Source organism: Mastacembelus armatus, chromosome 5 (genome assembly GCF_900324485.2).
Source record: "Mastacembelus armatus chromosome 5, fMasArm1.2, whole genome shotgun sequence".
Classification (NCBI taxonomy): Eukaryota; Metazoa; Chordata; class Actinopteri; order Synbranchiformes; family Mastacembelidae; genus Mastacembelus; species Mastacembelus armatus.
The window spans coordinates 5022898-5042536 of record NC_046637.1 but is presented as its reverse complement, the minus strand read 5'-3'; the positions used below and the strand labels follow the sequence as shown (position 1 = coordinate 5042536).

The 19639-nt window shown below is 40.7% G+C and overlaps 2 protein-coding genes across 3 annotated transcripts; one reads left to right on the top strand and one right to left on the bottom strand.

The window, feature by feature from the left end:
• Positions 1-45: 45 nt before the first annotated feature.
• rnf207a (ring finger protein 207a) lies at positions 46-18041 on the top strand. Of its 2 annotated transcripts, none has more exons than XM_026305985.1 (18): positions 46-221; positions 547-737; positions 5454-5586; positions 6029-6173; positions 6504-6585; positions 6674-6749; positions 7972-8097; positions 8754-8800; positions 9911-9983; positions 10608-10676; positions 11093-11161; positions 12663-12769; positions 15121-15298; positions 15835-16020; positions 16300-16351; positions 16431-16548; positions 17264-17356; positions 17891-18041. In XM_026305985.1, exons 2-18 carry the CDS (start codon positions 547-549, stop codon positions 18039-18041), a joined length of 1896 nt encoding a protein of 631 aa, XP_026161770.1. In that variant the 5' UTR covers positions 46-221. The 2 variants fall into 2 exon arrangements, with proteins under 2 accessions (XP_026161770.1, XP_026161771.1); XM_026305986.1 differs by lacking the exon at positions 46-221 and adding an exon at positions 230-355.
• zpr1 (ZPR1 zinc finger) lies at positions 2811-4657 on the bottom strand. Its single transcript, XM_026305987.1, has one exon. The coding sequence runs from the start codon at positions 4500-4502 to the stop codon at positions 3171-3173; it is 1332 nt and encodes a 443-aa protein (XP_026161772.1). The 5' UTR covers positions 4503-4657; the 3' UTR covers positions 2811-3170.
• Positions 18042-19639: the final 1598 nt, after the last annotated feature.

Sequence of the window (19639 nt, the reverse complement as noted above, 5' to 3'; positions counted from 1 at the left end):
ACTGTATTTTTAATCTGTATGGGACATCAATATTAAATGTCCCTTTTGCACTTTGGCAACCCTTGCGGGCTGGCATTAGGTGTGTGCTGTCAGCTGCCTTGCGGAGGGACCCCATCGGCCTACTATTGAAGAGTTTCTGCATTGCTGTCATTCCTGCTGGGGGCAGCTGATAGCGCGACTGAAAGTAAGACAGTGGCTCTCTGCGCTTTCTGCAGACTACGGTACTGAATTTACAGTAGGTTTGGTAGCTGGATATAATTGTTGATGTTCATACTGTGTTTAATGTTATTTATTTGAGCTCTGTAGATTGTGTGTTCTAATTGAATACCTAGGCACTTATTACACATCTGACAAGGTAAGAGGAAAAAGGAAAAGTGAATTTTATTTCAAAAATGATCTGACTATTAAAATGTTTCGTTAAACATTCAGTTCAGTTGTTCCTAAAATAAATTGTATATTTGGATTGTAATTCAATAGCATACCACATGCTAAAGCTTGTTTAGTGTTTACTCACCGTTTGTCATTATTCACACACTCTGTCTGCAGATGGCAGGAGGAATTTTCACCAACTTGGATAATCTGTGTAATGTGGATTGTACAAATGTCCACCCCCTGGTGTGCCACCTGTGTCATGAGCAGTACCAGTGCCCGTGTCTGTTGGACTGCTATCACATCTTCTGTGCCCGCTGCCTGCGAGGCCGGACCAGTGACAGCCGTCTCAGCTGCCCCCTCTGTGGGTAAGAGACAGCACTGGGAGGTTGACCAGGACCAATTCAGGCTCAATTTAGATAATCAGTCTTGTGAAGACAATGTAAAGGTTTGTCATTTCTGGGCAGCCTAAGCAAAAGTAAGTGATGTATGTTCTTTATTTCAACACTGAAATGACATCACTTTCCAATGAAGTGTGCTGCCTTTTGTACTCACCAAACAGTAAATAATCATTTGAAATGGTCTCAGTCAGGTTTCTGAACTACAGATGATCACTGAAGTGTTTTAGGTCTGTGTGTGATATCTGAGCCTGGCTATTACACCTGTGGTGCTAAGTAATAAATCCCCAAACAAACTGAAGATATGGAAGCCAAAAGTCAAGGACAGGTTTGATTTGGGGGCCTCTAGACACATTCAGTTTTAATAACAACCTCTCACAGCTTGTATGGGGAAATTTGGTGATGCTGGAGCAGTAAGTAGGTGCTCAACTATAACACAGCTGTAAATTCCTATAATAAAATATAAATTGCATGGAGGGTCAGGTGTTTTGTATGAAAAGCCAAATTTTTCTCACAGACCCCAGTTTTGGCCAGTAATGCTCAAAGGGATTTGTTCCAGTAAACTGATTAGTAGATTGGTTTGGTTCATGCAGGAGATTTGCGCGTCAAGGTTCTCTGTTCTGGTTTCAGAGAGTTGCTCTGTGACTCAGTGTTGGCCTGATGAGTGTACGGAAAGACTGAGTGGCTGGAGCAGCTGCATCCCAGGTCATCCCAGTCTCTGATTTAGCCCCTGGCCTCAGCAGGGCCAGCAAGTTCCGCTAAGACCAGTCACACAGTAAACAAAGCATACTGGCATTTGGCACCGGTGCCAGCAGCTTAGAGCAATCAAAAGCAGTCACATGATACCAATCCATTTCATTCCCTATTATGGAATGACACATGGTTTAGAATCACACTCTGCAGTATAAACTACAGAAAATGATCTTCACTGCAAGTAAACAAAGCTTACTGGTGCAAAGTGGTTATAAAATGACTATTTTCTACTGTCAGATTGAAGTTGACCCAGATTTTGGATTCATCACGTGGAGATCATAGAATCAAAATCAAAAAAAAAAAAAAAAACTCACTGGGGAGCAGCACCTAATTGCCTAAGTTCTGTTCACGCTTCTAAACTGTCATATAAACTAAGTGTTGAGATTTAAGTATAATAATAAATGCCAAGGCAATGGCTGAACCTCAGGTGAATGTCCATATTTGATCTGCCTCACAACTATTACATGTATTTCTGTGTTGAAGGTACATCACACATGTTCATACCCAGTAAAAGTCATATAAGTCAAATACTAATAGTAATTCTTATGATCATAGTATAAAGCACTGCAAAATGAGGGGGAACCCCAACCAATCAGTGGTTTGCCATGAAATAAGTGGACACAGAGTTCAGGCTGCAGGGGCCTGCTACTATTTCCAGCAGCAGCAGCAGCCTGCTAACAGCTGCTCACTCAAGAGCCATGTAATCTAGGAATTCACTAGTCTGCTATTAGTAGAACACAATAGATCCCCGTTGCCATGAAAACTAGATAAAACATGCACAGCAGAGGGGACGAGGAACATTTACATTACTGCAACTAAATCAAAACGATATAAACAGCATCATGACTTAGACTTTGGGATAATCCTTTGATTGATCAATTGGACAGAAAATTACATAGCACCTACGCAATTCTTTTTATTCAGGAAGTTTCCAGTCTTATGCTCTGAATTGTAAAACTTTGATGTTTTTTAATGGATTTAATATCTTTGAGTGTTATAATAATTGCTGCATAAAATAATGAAAATTCTCATTATTTTATTGATCGAAATTGGAAAGAGTTGTAGCTCTATATTTACTCACTAATCCTGTAGAAACTGTCCCGTAAATTAAAATGCCCATATTTTCCAAACATTTCAGATTCTGGGATCTTAGTTCAATAGAAAATCTGGCTGTTCCACAGACTAATTATGCAGATTACTGTGCAGACAATCAGTTTCTATTTAAAATACAACAGAGACCTTATGTGCTCCCTTTTAACATGTGCCAAATCAAAGAGCAGAGCTAAAATATCAATTTAGATATGGCTTTATTTACAGGGTGTCATGGGTACAGGTGTATGAAAGGATGAATTTGTCACACAGTGCGTGGTCCACTGAGAACAAAAAAACCTATTTATGCAGAAGTTACAGAGCACCATCTTCTGGTATGTCACAATAATGCATGGCTTTTCGTCATTAACAGAAGCATACCTGTCTTATTGCCCTACAAATCAAATATCACTATGTATTTTTGTGTTCATTTTCACAGCCATGCACCCAAACTTAAAATGTATGAAAATGGCCGAACATACAGAGCATATTACAGCGGTTTTACAACAGGACGATATAAATTATTGACTTTTTTTAGTCCATTTAATTGGTGCTAGTTGTTCAGTTCTCCTCTTCATATCCCTCGGTCTTCATGTCATTCAGGCCGAGCTCTTCATTCTGCTCAAACGAGCGGGTGTACTTCTCAACAGTCATCTCTGGGTCTGGCTCGGGTGCGTACACATTCTGGAGATAGCTGTTTCCCGCTGGGTCGTCCAGGATGACATGAACATCCATCTTTCCTGCGATAATTTTCTCTATCTTCTCTCCAAACTCAGTCAGCTTCTGCACCCTGTCTGTGGTGCTGCTGTCACCGCAGACGAAGGGGTTTTTGGACACAATAAGGTCTTTGATGTCTTTCAGCAACCCCTCCAGAGTGGTGAACTTTCCGCCCAGAGCTGCCATCCCCAGCTCAAACTCCAGCTCCGGGATGATGACGGAGCAGGTCTCTGATTTGAGCACGTCTCGGGTCATATCTGAAGGGTCGGTGACGCGTAGGGTGGTCTTGGTGCCAAGCTCCTCCGTGGCTCCACCTGATTTCACCTCATTGGTCCGGTGGCCACAGCTGTCACAGTTGGTGGCCATGATGATGACCTCCTTAAAGTGAGGGATCTGGACAAGCTTCATGTTGGTCGAGGCTGGAGCGTTGCATTCTGGGCAGTTGGTGTTGAAGACCAAGACCTCATTTCTCATGGTGTCCAGGTCGTTGCCCTCTGACTCCTCATCCTGGTCCTCGTCAGCCTTGATCCCCAGCTGCCTGTCCTGCTGCACCGTCCTCTTGAAATGGACCACAGAAAGAGCCTCATCTCTTTGTGGGGCAACTGGATTCTCCACAAAACTGTTCCCTGACGGATCCTCAATCACCAAGGTGAATTCACCTTCAACTTCTTTCAATTTCCTCAGCTTCTGGATGAAACCATCTATTTTTTCAGCCACCTCTGGGTCAGTCGCTCTTCTGATAGGTTGGTCCTGCTCCAGTCCTGCAACTGCCCGGTCTAAAAGACCCTCTACGGTGGAAAGCGAGCCTTTCTGAGTGAAGGGGGGTATTTCAAAGTCCAGCTCGGGGATCCTGGTGGTCGCACTGTCTGCTTTCACCACCTCCCGGTTCAAGTCCTGTTTTCTTCTGACCCGGAGTGTGTAACAAACGCCTTGCTCCTGTATCCGGCCTGCAGACTGGATTTCAGTGTTGGACCAGGCGCAGTTGGCGCAGTTAAAAGAGCTGACGATGATTTCCTTAAAGAACGGTATTCTGGTCAGGAGCAGACGGGTCGTGCCGTTCTGGTAGCAGTTCATACACAGACTCTCGATCTCTGTGGGCTGCCACTCTTCGTCGTCCGCGCTGATATCCTTAAAAACGCTCTCACCTCGCACATTTTCCTGAGCGATAACTGACATTTCTGACGCGGATGTTGTGTTTCCCCGCTCGGTAAAACTGCTAAATGCGCTGTCAGTGGTCGTTTGGAAGAACCTTTAGCTGGAACCTTCTAGATTAAAACCCACCATGCCTCCCTTAATGATCACGTTTGTGGAGTGTGAATCGCTTCCGCATTTTCTTCTTCGACGGTGGTTGTTGTTCTAGCGTCACTGCCGCCCCTGAGGCCCGCTGCAGTACTGCAGAGCAATCTGCTGTTTGCTGCACCATTTATTTACATTTAACTGTTCTTTTATATGTAGCACTGAACTTTTATTCTCATTGTGATTTAAGTTCACATTATTGTCATCAATTGTAATTTCATTTATAAATCTTTTTGTAAAATAGTTTCTTTTATATCATATATATATATATATATATATGTATGTATATATATATATGTATATATATATATTTGTAAGTTTTTTGTAAATAAACTCAAATAAACTGCCTTGCCATAAAAATCCCCATTTTCAATATTTCTGGATTTTATGTATTATTATTATTATTATTATTATTATTATTATTATTATTATTATTATTATTTTAACTTTAGAAGGGCCTCAGCATTTGTCCATTTATACTCTTTTTGAAAATGTTATCAATATAGGTTTGTTTTTATGTTGTTGTAGCTGTTTTGAAGTTTTAGTCATGATCTGGACTGATTTGTGTGCAGATGAAAAAATGCTTTGATTATGTGTGTGTTGTCATGCTATAGATGAAATATTGCCAGAAATGAACAACAGTGTATAACAAAACCAGCAGGACAAAAACAAATCACCTTTTACCTCCATTTTTTGTTTTTATTAGATCAAACACCTTTTATTTTAATTACATATTTATTAAATGACTGATCATTTGTGCTGTTACCAATTTCAAGATCTGTCATAAGTTTCTCTCATTCCTGCTGGTTGACCTTGTGTCCTTTACCACAGATATCCATCCATAGTAAAAGGGAGTAATGGGCTCCCACCAGAGGACCGTCTGCTGAAGTTCCTTGTTGACAATAATACAGACTCTGAGGAGACAGTTCAATGTGCCAACTGTGACCAGGAAAGTAACACAACGGTACTAAATCACTGTTTTGTATTTTGTTGGTGACTCGCAATAACAATGAAAGTGAAAAGATGTGAATTTCACGAGCAGAAGAACTCAGGTTGAAGAAAGCATCAGTGCTGCAGAGAGCATGAGTCCTGTATTGATTTATGGCTTAGAAAATAATAAAGATACAAACAGTTAAACAAAAGCTAATCTTGATTTTTGTGGACAGCATGCTCCCACAGTACTGTAGCAGACGGTTTGCATTTGGCTCTTATTTCTGAGAGGTGAAATCAATAGGCACTGGATTCTGTCATTTCTTAACAACCACTGAGAAAATTCAAATTTATCACATGGCTTTACATGTGTATTTTTTTTTTTTTAATCAAGTGTGGCCTCATATAATTTTAAATGATAAAAATGACATAAACATCATTCCACTTTGCATTGTATACTCCGTTTTTCTGTACAGGACAAAGGGGTGATGTACTACTGTAATACTTGTAGCCAGCCACTGTGCGGCGCCTGCAGAGAGCTGACTCACAAGGCCAGAATGTTTTCCCACCATGAGATTGTTTCTCTGGCCAAACGCACCAAAGCCAAACACAGAAAGTGCAGTGAGTGCCACCTGGAATTTACTTTTATTGCACCAGTGTAGATGAATGTTGGCCATCAGGGTCTGTAGTTCCTCCTGTGTTCTGCTTGAATGTCCCAGGCTGTTATGTTAATCAAAGACACATAGACACTGCAGTCAGTAATTTATAAAGTTGTATGAAAGGCATAAAGTTAGTGCTTGGTGGTAAATGTGTCTGGTATGAGTGAAATCTGTCATTTTTATCAGCCAGCCTGTGTTTGTTTTTGTCACAAAGCTGCTCTCTTGAAAAACAGAATAATTAAATCCTGTCCCTCCTGTGGGCTGAAGTTAAAAGACATCTGTGTCTCCATAGCTCTCCACGACGAGCCATACATCCTGTTCTCAACACAGAACAAGTCAATGCTTTGCATCAAGTGCTTCAGAGACATGCAAGTGTGAGCGAATCCGCAAAACAAAATTTCTACAGTTCTCTCCTTCTCTTCTCTTTTCCACATTAAGTTAGATTTTGTTTGTTTACCACAGGGAGAGCCGGACTCACTGCATTGATATTGAAACAGCTTATGTGCAGGGGTGTGAGATGTTGGACCAGGCGGTGCTGGTAAGTGAGTCCTGTCAGCTAATCGGCAAAGATTTGGCATTTAAATCATTTCAGCACTCTGCAGTGGTGATGACATTGTGAGATGCAGTGTAGGTGTTTTCAAAATTAGCTTAGCTCCTTACAGTACATAGCTGAGTGCTATTTTTGCTCAGATCTTATTGCTCATGTTAGTTTTAGTCGTGCCAGAAAATCTTGGTGTTTTGATTTATAATATGCAACAAATCTGAGTACACCCCCACTCAGTCCACTAAACTGTTCAAAACTTACACAGTTTGGTCATTTTTAAGTTGAAGTGTAGATGCAGTATGATTATAAACTACATTAAAAATATTAGCCCTAAAGTAGCCTATAATGTCCAAACAAAACCAAATGTGTGATTTCCAGCCCAGGCTAAATGCATCAAGGATGAGTGAACCTGTGAACCCCCCAACTGCTCCCCGGGTGTGTGTTCGGGTGCAGTTTGGGTGGGTTAAATGCACAAATTCTGAGTATGGGTCAAGTCAAGTCAGTGAACGCTGCAGCTTCTCAGTTTAAGCCTGGGTTGTGTCTAAGGCAATATGGATCCACATGATGTTTTTTCAGTGAAGAATGCTGCATAAAGTCAACATTGGCAACAGGCTTTGGTCAGATGAAACCAAAATAAATTCGGTTGGATCAGATACGGTCCAGCGTGCTTTGGCATGGATGTGAGCAGGACCACCATGAGACATGGAGGGGGAGGTGTGTTGATATGGGGCACTATAATAAGTTTGTACACACAAACACTGTCTGAAAAAGGTGACTCCCAGTGTCAAGAATCTTTCCAACATGATGATAATGATGGAAAACAAACTGCAGAAATCAACATATTTAAAGAAGTAAAGCAGTGACCAGACCAAATATGCCCCCTGAGTTAAATCCAATAGAACATCTTTGGATTATCTTAAAGCAGACGTTAGAGGAATAAAACTTGAGTGAAGCTGGAAAGAATCATCTCTGAAGAAAAGCAAAACATCTTTCTAATCATTTGTGCAAGAAGATGAAAATTTGCCTGGGACAATCCAATCTGTTAACAAAAATAAAGAAAGAAGACACATACATACACCCAAAATTTCTATAGTTAAGTATCCTCAACTATGAATGCATTTCAGTCTTCTCTGAACAAGAGCTTGTGATAAAGCCAGTCATTTTAGTAGCAAACAATGTCCTTTCACTGACACTGAGCCTCTTCCTCTCTCTGTAGGTGGTGAAGGAGCTGCAGACTTCAGCTCGAGAGGCAATCGTTCTTCTGAGAGCAATGATCGGAGAAGTGTGTCTGAATGTGGAGGAGGAAGAGAGTGCAATCTGCAGTCTGTTCAACAGCCTGCAGGTAACATATGGATCCTCATTTGATTTTTTTCTCCTTTGTTACTGGAGTGACACCTGCATGTTGACTCCGACTCACAAATCTATTTAATTGGACAATGGTTTGATCCCAACAGGCCCTTTAAACAATCAAAATGGTCAGAGCACACATATACACTACACATCCATACCAATGTGCTGAGAGCAACTATGATAACAAGTGTGACTGATTTTCCTGCCATCCCATTAAAATATTTAAAGTATAGCAAAGATTTACAGAATAGTTATTTGTAAGCTGCATAAAAGAAAACAGAAAACTATTGTACATGGCAAAAGCACTGAAAATCTTCACTCAATAATGTTTTTCTACATTCTGGTTCATTGTCTGTGTGGCAAATTTCACTGCTTTACTCCTGAGGCGGTTTTGACTAGGTCACATACTCTCATTGGTGTGTGTGTGTGTTGACACCATTAACACTGCCTGGCCACTGGATGTCTCTGTTAGCCTAACTGTGAGAGAAGAGTGGATTTTCTTTGCATAATGAACAAAGCAAGAGAGCAGATAGCAGAAAGATTTTAACCTACAATGTTGAAAATTCATTAGGTAATAGAAAGCTCAAGGACATTTTCACAGCAGTGTGAGGAATAAAAGGGGCTGTTTTCTCTGTTCTCACCTGACAGGAAAAACTAGCAGAAAGAAAGAAGATTCTGCTGAAAGCAGCTCAGAGGTAATATTAAATATTTCAAGATTTATGGCGCTTATATAAAAATTCTCTTTTATTGCCACAAAGCTCACATCACAATATTTACTAAATTGAATGCTATTATCCCGCATTCACTGGGCCACCTGATACTTTTTCCATTGTATCATGCAGCATTGTATTGTGTGTGATGAATAGTGGCACCCTGTTTGCTCTGGGATAATCTCTCTCCTCAGCAAACACATTTTCTTTGGGTGATTTTTATTTCAGCAAAACGTGGTACTAAATTAAAGCCACTTCAGTTGGATTACAGTTTTCAGACCAACAGTTGCAGCCTGTGCCTGGGTCCAATCAATGAAAATGAAGTCAACTGAAAACTAACGGTATACAACTAGAGAGTATGTAAATTATAGACTTTCTTAGGTCCCTACAATGAGTGCTGTTGTCCAAATGCAGTCTTTAGAAAGTCTTTAGATTTTCTCCACTTTACATTAAACTCTATATTTTGCACCTGTTATAGGACCTAATGAAAAATAGACCTGCATCTCTTACAACAGCCACAAATGTGGAGTCACATCTTTTCAATATTTATTATTGAAGATCAACAGAAATCCTATTCCTGGTTTATATTCGTTTTTATATGGAAACATCCAGACAGCAAAAATCTCAGATGCAAAACTGAATGACCATTTCTCAGCACTTTCCTTTTTCAGAGTGCGTTCCCCGTGTATGTGTGCGTGATTAAATGAAAACAATTTTGCACATATGAGTGAGTATGTGTATCGGGTTGCACTCTGTGGGGATCTTTAATGAGATTTTTTGTGCCCAAAGTCCTCCATCTCCATTCCCTCTCTCTCTTTCTCTCTCTACACTGCCTGGAAACCGTCCAGTGGCTGGCTTCCCGGAAGGCTGCTGAAGGCTATTTATGTCAGGCTTTGTGTGTGCAACCCTATGTGTGCCTGTGTGTGTGTGTGTGTGTGTGTGTGTGTGCTTATTACAGGAGAAGACAGAGAGATTAGCTTCTGGAAATATGGACTATGTTGTTTGTGGTTGCACCTCCTGAGTTGAGTCCTCTGAGTATGTTGGCTGGCGTGGGCATGAAGGTTTAGGGTTACATGCTTGTTTGTGTGTTTTCAGTCAACACGAGGAGAAGGAGAAAGCACTAAAGGAACAGCTGTCACACCTTACTGCCCTGCTGCCAACCCTCCAGGTGACATAAATAATAACAATCAGTGACAAAACGCATGTGACTGACATATCAGTGAACACAGCTCTTCATTCAAACTCCTATATAGGTAAAAACCTACGCACATATTCTTATCAAAATATCAAAAGTACAAAGTCTGAAGACAAATGGCCCCTGAGAGCTGTATTACTGTTTTACTATATGTCATATAATTAGACTGTTAATTAGACTGGTAGTGGGAGTGGGTCACAAATGATTCTAGGGCTGTCATGAGATGATTAATGGCTAGGGAGGAAAAAACTAAGTTGTATGTAAAATTTGTGTTTGTATGTGTGTGTTTTTAATTTTTATGGTCTAATGTTTTCTTCAGCGAACTGGTAACCAGCGATGGACATCTGAAACATGAAGCATGAATAATTTATTGTAGTTTAAAACCTTCTTATATGTTTTGAATGTCAAATCTTAATCTAATAACTAAAATAATAAATAACTATTAACTGCAGTTGTCACTATATGTAGTGAAGAAAAAAGTAGTGTTATGTTGTTGCAAATCAGCGATCAAAGCTGATGATCTTATGGATCACTGTGCATTAACATTAGACTTTTTTTTATGTTTGAAAACTGACCTTTAACCTCTGGTGTTTTTAGGTTCACCTCGTCACCTGTTCGGCTTTTCTCAACTCAGCCAACAAGTATGAGTTTTTGGACATGGGCTATGTGAGTACGTTAGAGGAGTCAAGTTTATTATCACGTCATGATTATTTTTTTAAATGAATGTAGAGTTACAACACTGCAATACAATACAGAAATACATAAACAGATAAGAAATGAGTGGGTAGGGAAAGGGGAAATAAATACATAAAACATAACTCAAAAAAAAGTTATCACGTATAAAAACTATAAACAAAAATAAATGAATTAAAGAATACTAGTGTGTATACTTTTGTATTTACTACGCCATCAGTAACACTTTTTATGAACAACTGTACATCACAACAAACTGAGTTTGTTCTAAGGAAGTTTCTTGGCAGGACAGATGTTAAGGTATTAGCTGGACTGAATTAGTCTTTAATAATGTCCCAGTGAGGTCAAACAAGTCACTGACTCACCCCCGGATGTTCTTGCTTACACAGCAACTCATGGAGAGACTGAAGAGGATTGTCAAGCTCCCTCATCGACTGAGACCAGTGCAGAGCAGCAAAGTGAGTGAGAACAGCCTTCACACAGCCAAAGACAGGTTATTGTCATACATTTACAGAAACTAAAAGCAGGCGAAACAGCAGAAATAAACCACCATGCATAGTGTGTGACGGCCACAACGAAACAAGACCCAATACCACACAGACTTTTTAAAGTGTAAGTAAGCAAATACTAATGTGCTTCTGTTTGTCCTGTGAGTTTAACTAATGTATTTCCATCCATCCATCCATCTTCTACCATCGGTGCTTTCAGAGTCACAGGGGGCTGGAGCCAATCCCAGCTGACTTTGAGTGAGCGGCAGGTCACACACTGGACAGATCTCTAGTCCATCACACTCTAATGTTAACCCCAACCTGCATGTCTCTCAACTATGAGGGGAAGCCGGAGTACCCATAAAAAAAATCCACGCAGAGACAGGGAGAACATGCAAACTCACCATAGAAAGACCCCACGTTCAACAAAACACTAAACTCCATCAAAAAGATACAGTAGTGTTGAAAATGCTTCGTTTGAAAATTGAAAGTCCACTTAAACTCCAGAAAAACCTAGCAAATGCACTTTAAGTGGGAAAAAGAGACGTTATAGAGTAGGTTGAATCACTTATTGTTATTGATAAACAGTGGTGAAGCAGAATATACAGATGGGTGAGGAGGTATAGGGAAAACACCAGAAAAGCCTCAGTGTTCCTGGGCATCTCTCTACAACAGATATTTCCCATTTTGCTGTTTCCATGATGGGGGTGGAACTGACATGTCTGACATGTCAATCCAGAGTCTTTAATGGCTGCTCAGGCAGGTTGTAATCTGGTGACTGTGACATCCATAGCATATGAGTTTTCATTTCCATAAACCCATTCAGTAACCCCAGTGCCCCCGCAGGAAAGCTTCTAGATGCTTTATGTTTCCCTGCTCAGGCATCTCCTTTGATTTGACACTTCTCTGTCACTGAAAATGTCTCTGGCCAAAATGTTTTAAACTGAGGGTGAACACTACACTACAACAACATGCAAGAGATATAAACATAATATTTGGTCTGCAAATGGAAAGTGCAGTTGTTCTTCTGGAGGGATTATTATTAACACATCAATGTTTTCCAAAAATGTGCAATTATTTTTGATTGTTTGTTTTTCTTTTGGATGATGAAGTTTATGTTTATGGATGGGCCTTAATTTTTATGGCCCTTTCATCCTTTATGGTTGTGGAAGTGGTTTTTCTTATTATATTATTTTTATTTCCAATATTTGGTTTCTTGTAAATCACAATAATGAGCATAATAATGGCAATGTTGTTATTTTATTCCTCATATTGTTATTTTGTAAGGTTGGTATTTTTATTATTATTCTAGGTTTGACTGTGGAAATGGGTGTGAAGTAGGCGTTTTTCAGGAGTGGGGTTTTTATTTCAGTTTTTCATGGAAACGATACCAAATACTATGTAGAAGTTACATGTTATTGAAAGGCTTTTTTAATTAATATAAGACCAACTGATCTTTATCTTCCATTAGATCAACACAGAATACAGAAGTGAGTTTGCCCGCTGTCTAGAGCCCTTGCTGCTGCTGGGACAGCGCTGCCCGCCCTCTGTTGCTGGATCTACAAGTGTTGCAACAAGGTTAGACCATTTACCTCAACATCTGTGATGCTGCTGCAAATAACATTTGAATCTAATCACTAAATGATCCCTTCCTTTAAGGTTTATTTCTCAGTGTGCTTATGGTGCCTGAATATCACCATGGCATCTTTTGGATTCTTCCGAGAAAGAAAAAAGTTTGGGCAGAAAATTTCACACTTGCAAAGCATCCAAACTTAAAATCCCCAAATGGTTTGCAAGTACAGATGGTAGACAGCGATGACTGCAGTGAGAAGAAAGAGGCGCCATGCTGAGTCGCAGTATGGCAGTTATTCTGTCTGTCTATAAGCTCTGCACGCTGGTATGTTTATGTAAGTCACCTTGTTGCGGGGGGCTGGGAAGGAGGCAGCCGGTCCTCTTTTAGAAAGCCAGGACAGGAGATGAATGGATGAGCGAACGTGTGTGTGGTCACAGTTCTTGGATCAAGATGCTTTTGGTTTGTTGTCCCTTTTTGACACAGACGTTAAATTTGTTTGCACACTGAGGGAAAACAAAACAACAGAGAATAAATAAATAAATACATATAGTGTTCACAGATTTGTTTGGGAATTGTTGTAACTCAGCAGTAAATATAACAATTATTTACCCATTAGATCAATGATTGTCCTTCTCTCTCTGCTGCACATCCCTCTCCACATACACCCCCCATGACTGATTTTTTTTCCACATCAGTGTCTCCCAACTGTTCACAGGTCCTTAAGCCCACCCACTAATGCCAACATACTGACATATCCTTTCCAACTTGTTTAGCGCCCTGCTTGTACAAGATGCAAAGTGGGCAGGGATAGGTGGCAGGGCCGGCTGGCACTATTTTTATCTTAATTTCACAGAACTCTCTAGGATTCATCTGGAAGTTGGCAAGTACTGTAGGAGCGGTCGGGCCGCTTTGTTCCAGGCCGGTGATATCACAGCGTTAGCACCACCAAAGTCTTTCATTGGCGTCACTGGTGGGAGCACAGAGGCTGGATGTGCAGAGGATGGTATGTGTATGGCACAGACAGAGGGATACATGTTTTAGACAAGTCGTCTGTTGCATCAACACTGGGCAAGAAGACCCCAGGTAAATGATATAGACTTTATCATTTTTAAGTCATTGCAATTTTGCTCTATAGTGTACAGTGTCATGTTTAAGTGGCATGTATCTTAACTTGTGTGAACCCCAAGTATATTAGCTCTTGTGCTTTTGTGTGGGATCGCAGGCAGCGTCACAGCCTGGATATTTTCCTTTTTTGGTGAATTTCTGTTGGTGCCGTCGACACTATGAGGTTCTTCAGTCCACAATTTTTCAAATCCACCCCGTACTCCAGTTCACAGATGGAGGAGGAAATGGGCTTTTCCTCACCGTATGGTAGTTCAGAATGCTGCCCACATGGAGTAGCCCGTTGCTCAGCACGAATGAATGTGTTGTGTCTGATACATCCTCTGTCTGAAAGCTCCTTCCTTCACTATCAGCCACTAATGCAGGATACAAACCGGCCAGGGATTGGTCACCGCGCCAGCTGGCTGGCCCTATTTTTATCATAATTTTACAGAACAGAAGTTGGATGGGCACGTACCCTCACACAAGTGATGCTGCTGCTGTATTTCTGGTGAAGTCTTTAATTGGTCGTGTTGGGACACAACCTGGATCCTTCACTTTTGAATAGGAACATAAGAGGGATGCATAATGCCTGGACTATGGTTCTACTACAGATACATGTATGTTTCTCTAACTGTGTGACTTTGTGCTGCAGAGACTTTCACACTCTCGGTGGTGGAGAGATGTGAGTCGTGTGCTGATTCATGTCAATCACATGACACAAAGGGGACTGAACAGTTTCTGTTTCTGTACTCAGAGCTGACTGATTACAGGTAAACAGAATCTTGGAGACTTTGGAAATAACTATCATGCCTCTATGTGAACGTTTATTAAACTTATTAGAATAGTGTAAATATTTAACCACTTTATACCCTTGTAACTAAGAGATGGAAACTGCCACTGAGTTATGTTTAGGGGATGTACAATTAAAGGTAAAGCAGAGAATAGATTTTGTTTTTTTTTTTAAAATGTGTGCAAAGTTCTTTATCCTGCGTAGAAAGTCAGAGGTGGCAGTGACTAATGGAAATTCAGGATCTGTTTTTGCATAGAGGACATACACAAATCCATACTAATAGCAACAATGGAATTGACTATTGCACTCAGGAGAAGAAAACCTGAGTTTATTTTCTGCCTCTCCTGTGGTTTAAAAGACATGGGTTAGACACAAGTAATGTTTTGTTGATGGAAAATGATGTGCCCCAACAGTAAAAGCACTGTTATTAGAAAGAAGTCCTGTTGTGTTCCCTCACCTCAGGCTGCAGTCCCCTCTGTCCATGTCCTGCCGCTCCCCATCTCTCAGTGAGATGCCACTGAGCTCTGTGCTGGGGCGAAGGTCCACTTCCCACCGCAACATCTGCACCAAAGTCCTCCTGGCTGAGGGGAGCGAAACCCCCTTCACCGAGCACTGCCGCAACTATGAGAACACCTATAGGGTGAGCACTGTGTCTGACCAATAATGCTGTAGATTTACAGTTACATTACTGCCAGTCACCTTGTGCTTTTATCCAGAACAATATTTAAAGCACTGAACACAAGTGAACAATAAATAACACTTACAAGGACACTGGAAGAAATTTACTGTTGAAATACAACTATAATCTAAGAGCAAACTCATAATGGGTATCATTTAAATTGACTGGAAATACTTAATGTATTAAAATATGAGTTTTACTTCCATAGTTTATAAATCTCCCATGTTTGTGTCCACACTGGTTAAAACAGCTGCATCAACTTTTCTTCCTGGGATCCGCAATAATAGATGAGGAGTCAGAGTAAAGCTGTGAAAAGGCAGCAACATGGAGTCTTGTGGGAACTCATCCTCAGCCTGTGTAGTGGGCACCAAGCTCTTCATGCTCGGATGCATTTCACCTAGAATCTGTACATCCAGCACGTGTCTTTCGTTTTAAAGACACTCAAGCTACTCAGGAATTTTATGTCTTATATACTGAAGATGTGTCTGTGTTAACAGCTTCTCCAGACAGACATTCAAAATCTGAAGGATCAAGTCCAGGAGCTCCACCGAGATCTGACCAAGCACCACTCCATCATCAACACAGATAAAATGGAAGAGATCCTGGACAGATCGCTGCACATTGACAACCAAATAGCTTCCCAGTACTCCACTGTGGAAACTATGAGAGTCATGTTTGAAGAGGTGCGTCAGGTGATACCTTGATGTTTTGACCTTTACTGTGTACCTGCCTCTACAGAGCACTTCTAACAAAATAGTTTCTACGTTTGTCCTCAGTCAGTGCACTTAGCTGCATACTGCCAGGCAGGTTTTTACCCATCCTATAAATTTAGACTGGTAGAAATGCAAACAGAGGGAAAAGAAAAGAAGCAAATGTCAAGGTATCCCATGAGGTGACAGACTGCAGTTCATGTAATGTTTTATTTCTTAGGAATCAGCTTACATACCACATTTTCTTCACAGATCTGGGATGAGACTTTTCAGAGGGTCACTAATGAGCAGGAGATCTATGAAGGTGAATTATGAAGAAAGTCTAACCTCTATCTCATTTTTGATTTTCTTGTTATAATTTAATTCTCATTCACCAATTGCAGCCCAGCTTCATGACCTGATGCAGCTGAAGCAGGAGAACTCGTACCTGACCACTATCACCAAACAGATCAGCCCCTACATCTTCTCTATCGCCAAAGTCAAAGAGAGACTCGAGCCCAGGTTTTGTATTCAGAGAATGGATTACCATCTGCTGCAATACTGGTTGACTGATGACTCTGATTCAGAGGAAATAGAAGCCTCTAACATAACTGTAATATGAAGGACCACTCTGTGAAGCATGGGGGCATATGTATAACAGGGGGATGGATAACGAAAATTCGTGGTTATACACTTACATGCAGACATGGGGGAGCTGGAGCTGATCCCAGTTGTCACTGGACGATAGGTGAGGTCACCAGTCTGTCACAGGGCTGGTACAGAAACATTTGTAGCATTTTATTGAATTTTCTCTTGCAAACAAACCTGATTTTTAAAGCTGCCTTGGTTTCATTTTAAAGATGATTAAAGTGGAGTTAAAAATCCAAGCTGATTCAAATCAACAAATCTCATGAAAAGACCTAAACCAATAGTGAATTATTCCTTGTCTGTGCAGCATATCCCTTTGTGCCACAGAGCTCCATTGTTGTCTGAGAACTATAAAAACACACCAGTGAGGGCCATCGTTGCACTGGGTGACATGTTCTTTCATTACCATGAGCATGGACGCTGTAATTTAACCTAACTCAATCCCATATCCACTATTGCACTGTAGTAAACACTCACCTGAGCAGCAAATGTGCTTTAACCTGCAGCAAAACATTGTTGGTTGACGATAAGGACAGAATAGTCCCAGCCTTCTAACATCACTGACAGCATTTCAAAATATATTTTCCAGATTTCAGGAGGCTAAAGAGCGCCATGATGACCGCACAGAAACTATGCTGAATATCTATGACAACAGCTCAGTAGCAAAGGAAAGTCAAGACAGGTACTGACATTTGCTGCATGTACAACTGTATTTCATCTTCATGACTTAGGTTAGACATAATACCATCTCCTGTACATTTAGGTTCATTACCCTGACAGAAACAGGCCACTGAAAAGAAATATTGTTTCTAATTTGGACAAAATAATATTTTACTGCACCTAATACAGTATATGATTTAACAACAGTGTTCTTTCATTAAATTCCTCCAAAGATTTCCTCTGGCTGGAGGATAATAAAAGGTTCGAGCTGTGTTTTAGGGAGAGAACTTTTTTTGTGATAGATTTTATTTGCAGAGCTAAGGGAGAGGAAAAAGTCATTTGCACGTGCTTTACAGTTTTTGTGGTAATTTATGTTTTTTAGTGACAGGTCTCAGGTATTATTATATTATTAAAATATCACAAAAAAAATACTATATGGACCTACAGTAGGTTCAATAACAGTATATATGTGACCAAAGCCTCTGGCATCAGAATTGTAGTTTTTATTAAATATATGTTGGATTTTGAAGTGAAACTCATTTATTTTTGTTGACAGTGACAACCAGAGCAGCGTTACAGACCAAGACAGAGACAAGAACAACCGTCCAATGATGCTTGAGTCAGGGGAGAGCTCTGTCAAGACCAATCGTCCATGCAGGCAGAGGGTCCCCCCAGACCCGAGCAGCCACAATGAGATACCTTCATAAACACCATGTCATTTGATGGTGTGTGACTTCTTTGGCTGTCCAGATTCTGTACGTATCATTTTCTCAGCAGCGGGGAGCTGTCAGCAACTCAAAGACCAGCCCTCTGACTGACACTAACTGGACGCAGATACAGGGAAGTCAGCGACTCACAGCTGTCAGAGCCAGACAGAGACAGCTTCCGTGTGCAAAACACAACAATGTTATAAATAATTACTTAGGTAATATTTAAGAACCATGGACTGCTTTAATAAGAGAATAGATAGCCTTTTTTTGTTCTGTTTGCTTTGGTAAAAGAAGCATTTTCTACAGTGTGTGTTGAATTGCTTTTGGCAGTATCTACTCTTTGCATAAAACATTTCTTTGGATGCTAGAGGTTGATGATGGATGATTCCCCTGAAGATTGTGGTGCCGGTGTGTCAGCACAGATGAAGCACAGCAAATGCGATGATGTGTGTCACTCTGGGTGTGAGCATGGGTCACACGTTGATGTGTCATGTGTATCATCGCACGCGTCTGTCCCATTCAAAATGAAGCAGGGCTGTGAGTGCAGGGAAGTTTCGTCTCCTACAGGTTCTACATATATATGCAAAAAAGGTGAAAAAGCAGAAATAGCAAAGGTGTGTGACTGCTACCAGATATCCAAACCCAAATACACTTGTCTTGGTTTACCCCAACTTCGCACCTCTTGTACTTCCACCCTCCTCTACATATTCTTCTTAACTAATCATGTCAGTATTTTAAACATTAAAAAGTGGAACATTAAGGTATTTATCTCACAGGTAGGGCAGCTAGAGAAACTGCCACCTAAAAGTGAAGTTGGAATGATTTGAGGAGATATTGATGCCCAATGCAAAAGCTTTTTCAAGGTCTTTCTACTTTGCCAAGAAAATACAATGTTTTTAAAAAACAGAGTTTAGTATACAGGAGCAATTCAAGGTGAAACCTTCCTACTTGCTACCAGCACAGAGAAAGGAATGGCCCCTGTTCTCAGCACAGGTAAGGATAATAATGAGGATGAGACTGATGGCTTTGGCAAACACAAAGAGAAGGTTATTTACATTACACAGCCGGAGCTAAAGTGGGTTTGTTCAGAGCCACCGCTTCACAGGAAATATTGGGGTCATGCTGGCCTTAAGGAACAGTCCTGCTCTGCAGAGATGTCAGAAGTGCAGATTCATTAAAAATACATTTGTGACAGCAGAGTAACAAATGGCTGTGCCTCTGCTCTGGTCCTGTTCTCCCTCCCCATGGTCATTCATCATCTGCACTCATTGAGCTACCAGGTCCACGTTCACTGTTTAGTATTCTCTCTCTCTCTCTGAGGCTCTGCCGGGCTCTCTCACCTACTGCTATGGAGAGAAAATCAAACTCCGAAGGTTATTTGACACCAACAAAAAAAGGTATTTTTGAGAAGCATTCCTGGCACATTTAGAGGTGAGATTCACAGAGATATGCTTCTAATATTTAACAATTAAGGCGGGTCACACCTCTACTTTGTTCACATCGCAGCAAATTCCAGCGTCGACTCTCGCCGAGAACGCGAAGGGCCAACGATGCGTTCAAGGCTTCAGTTTTCTACTCTAAAGTCTTCATCATCA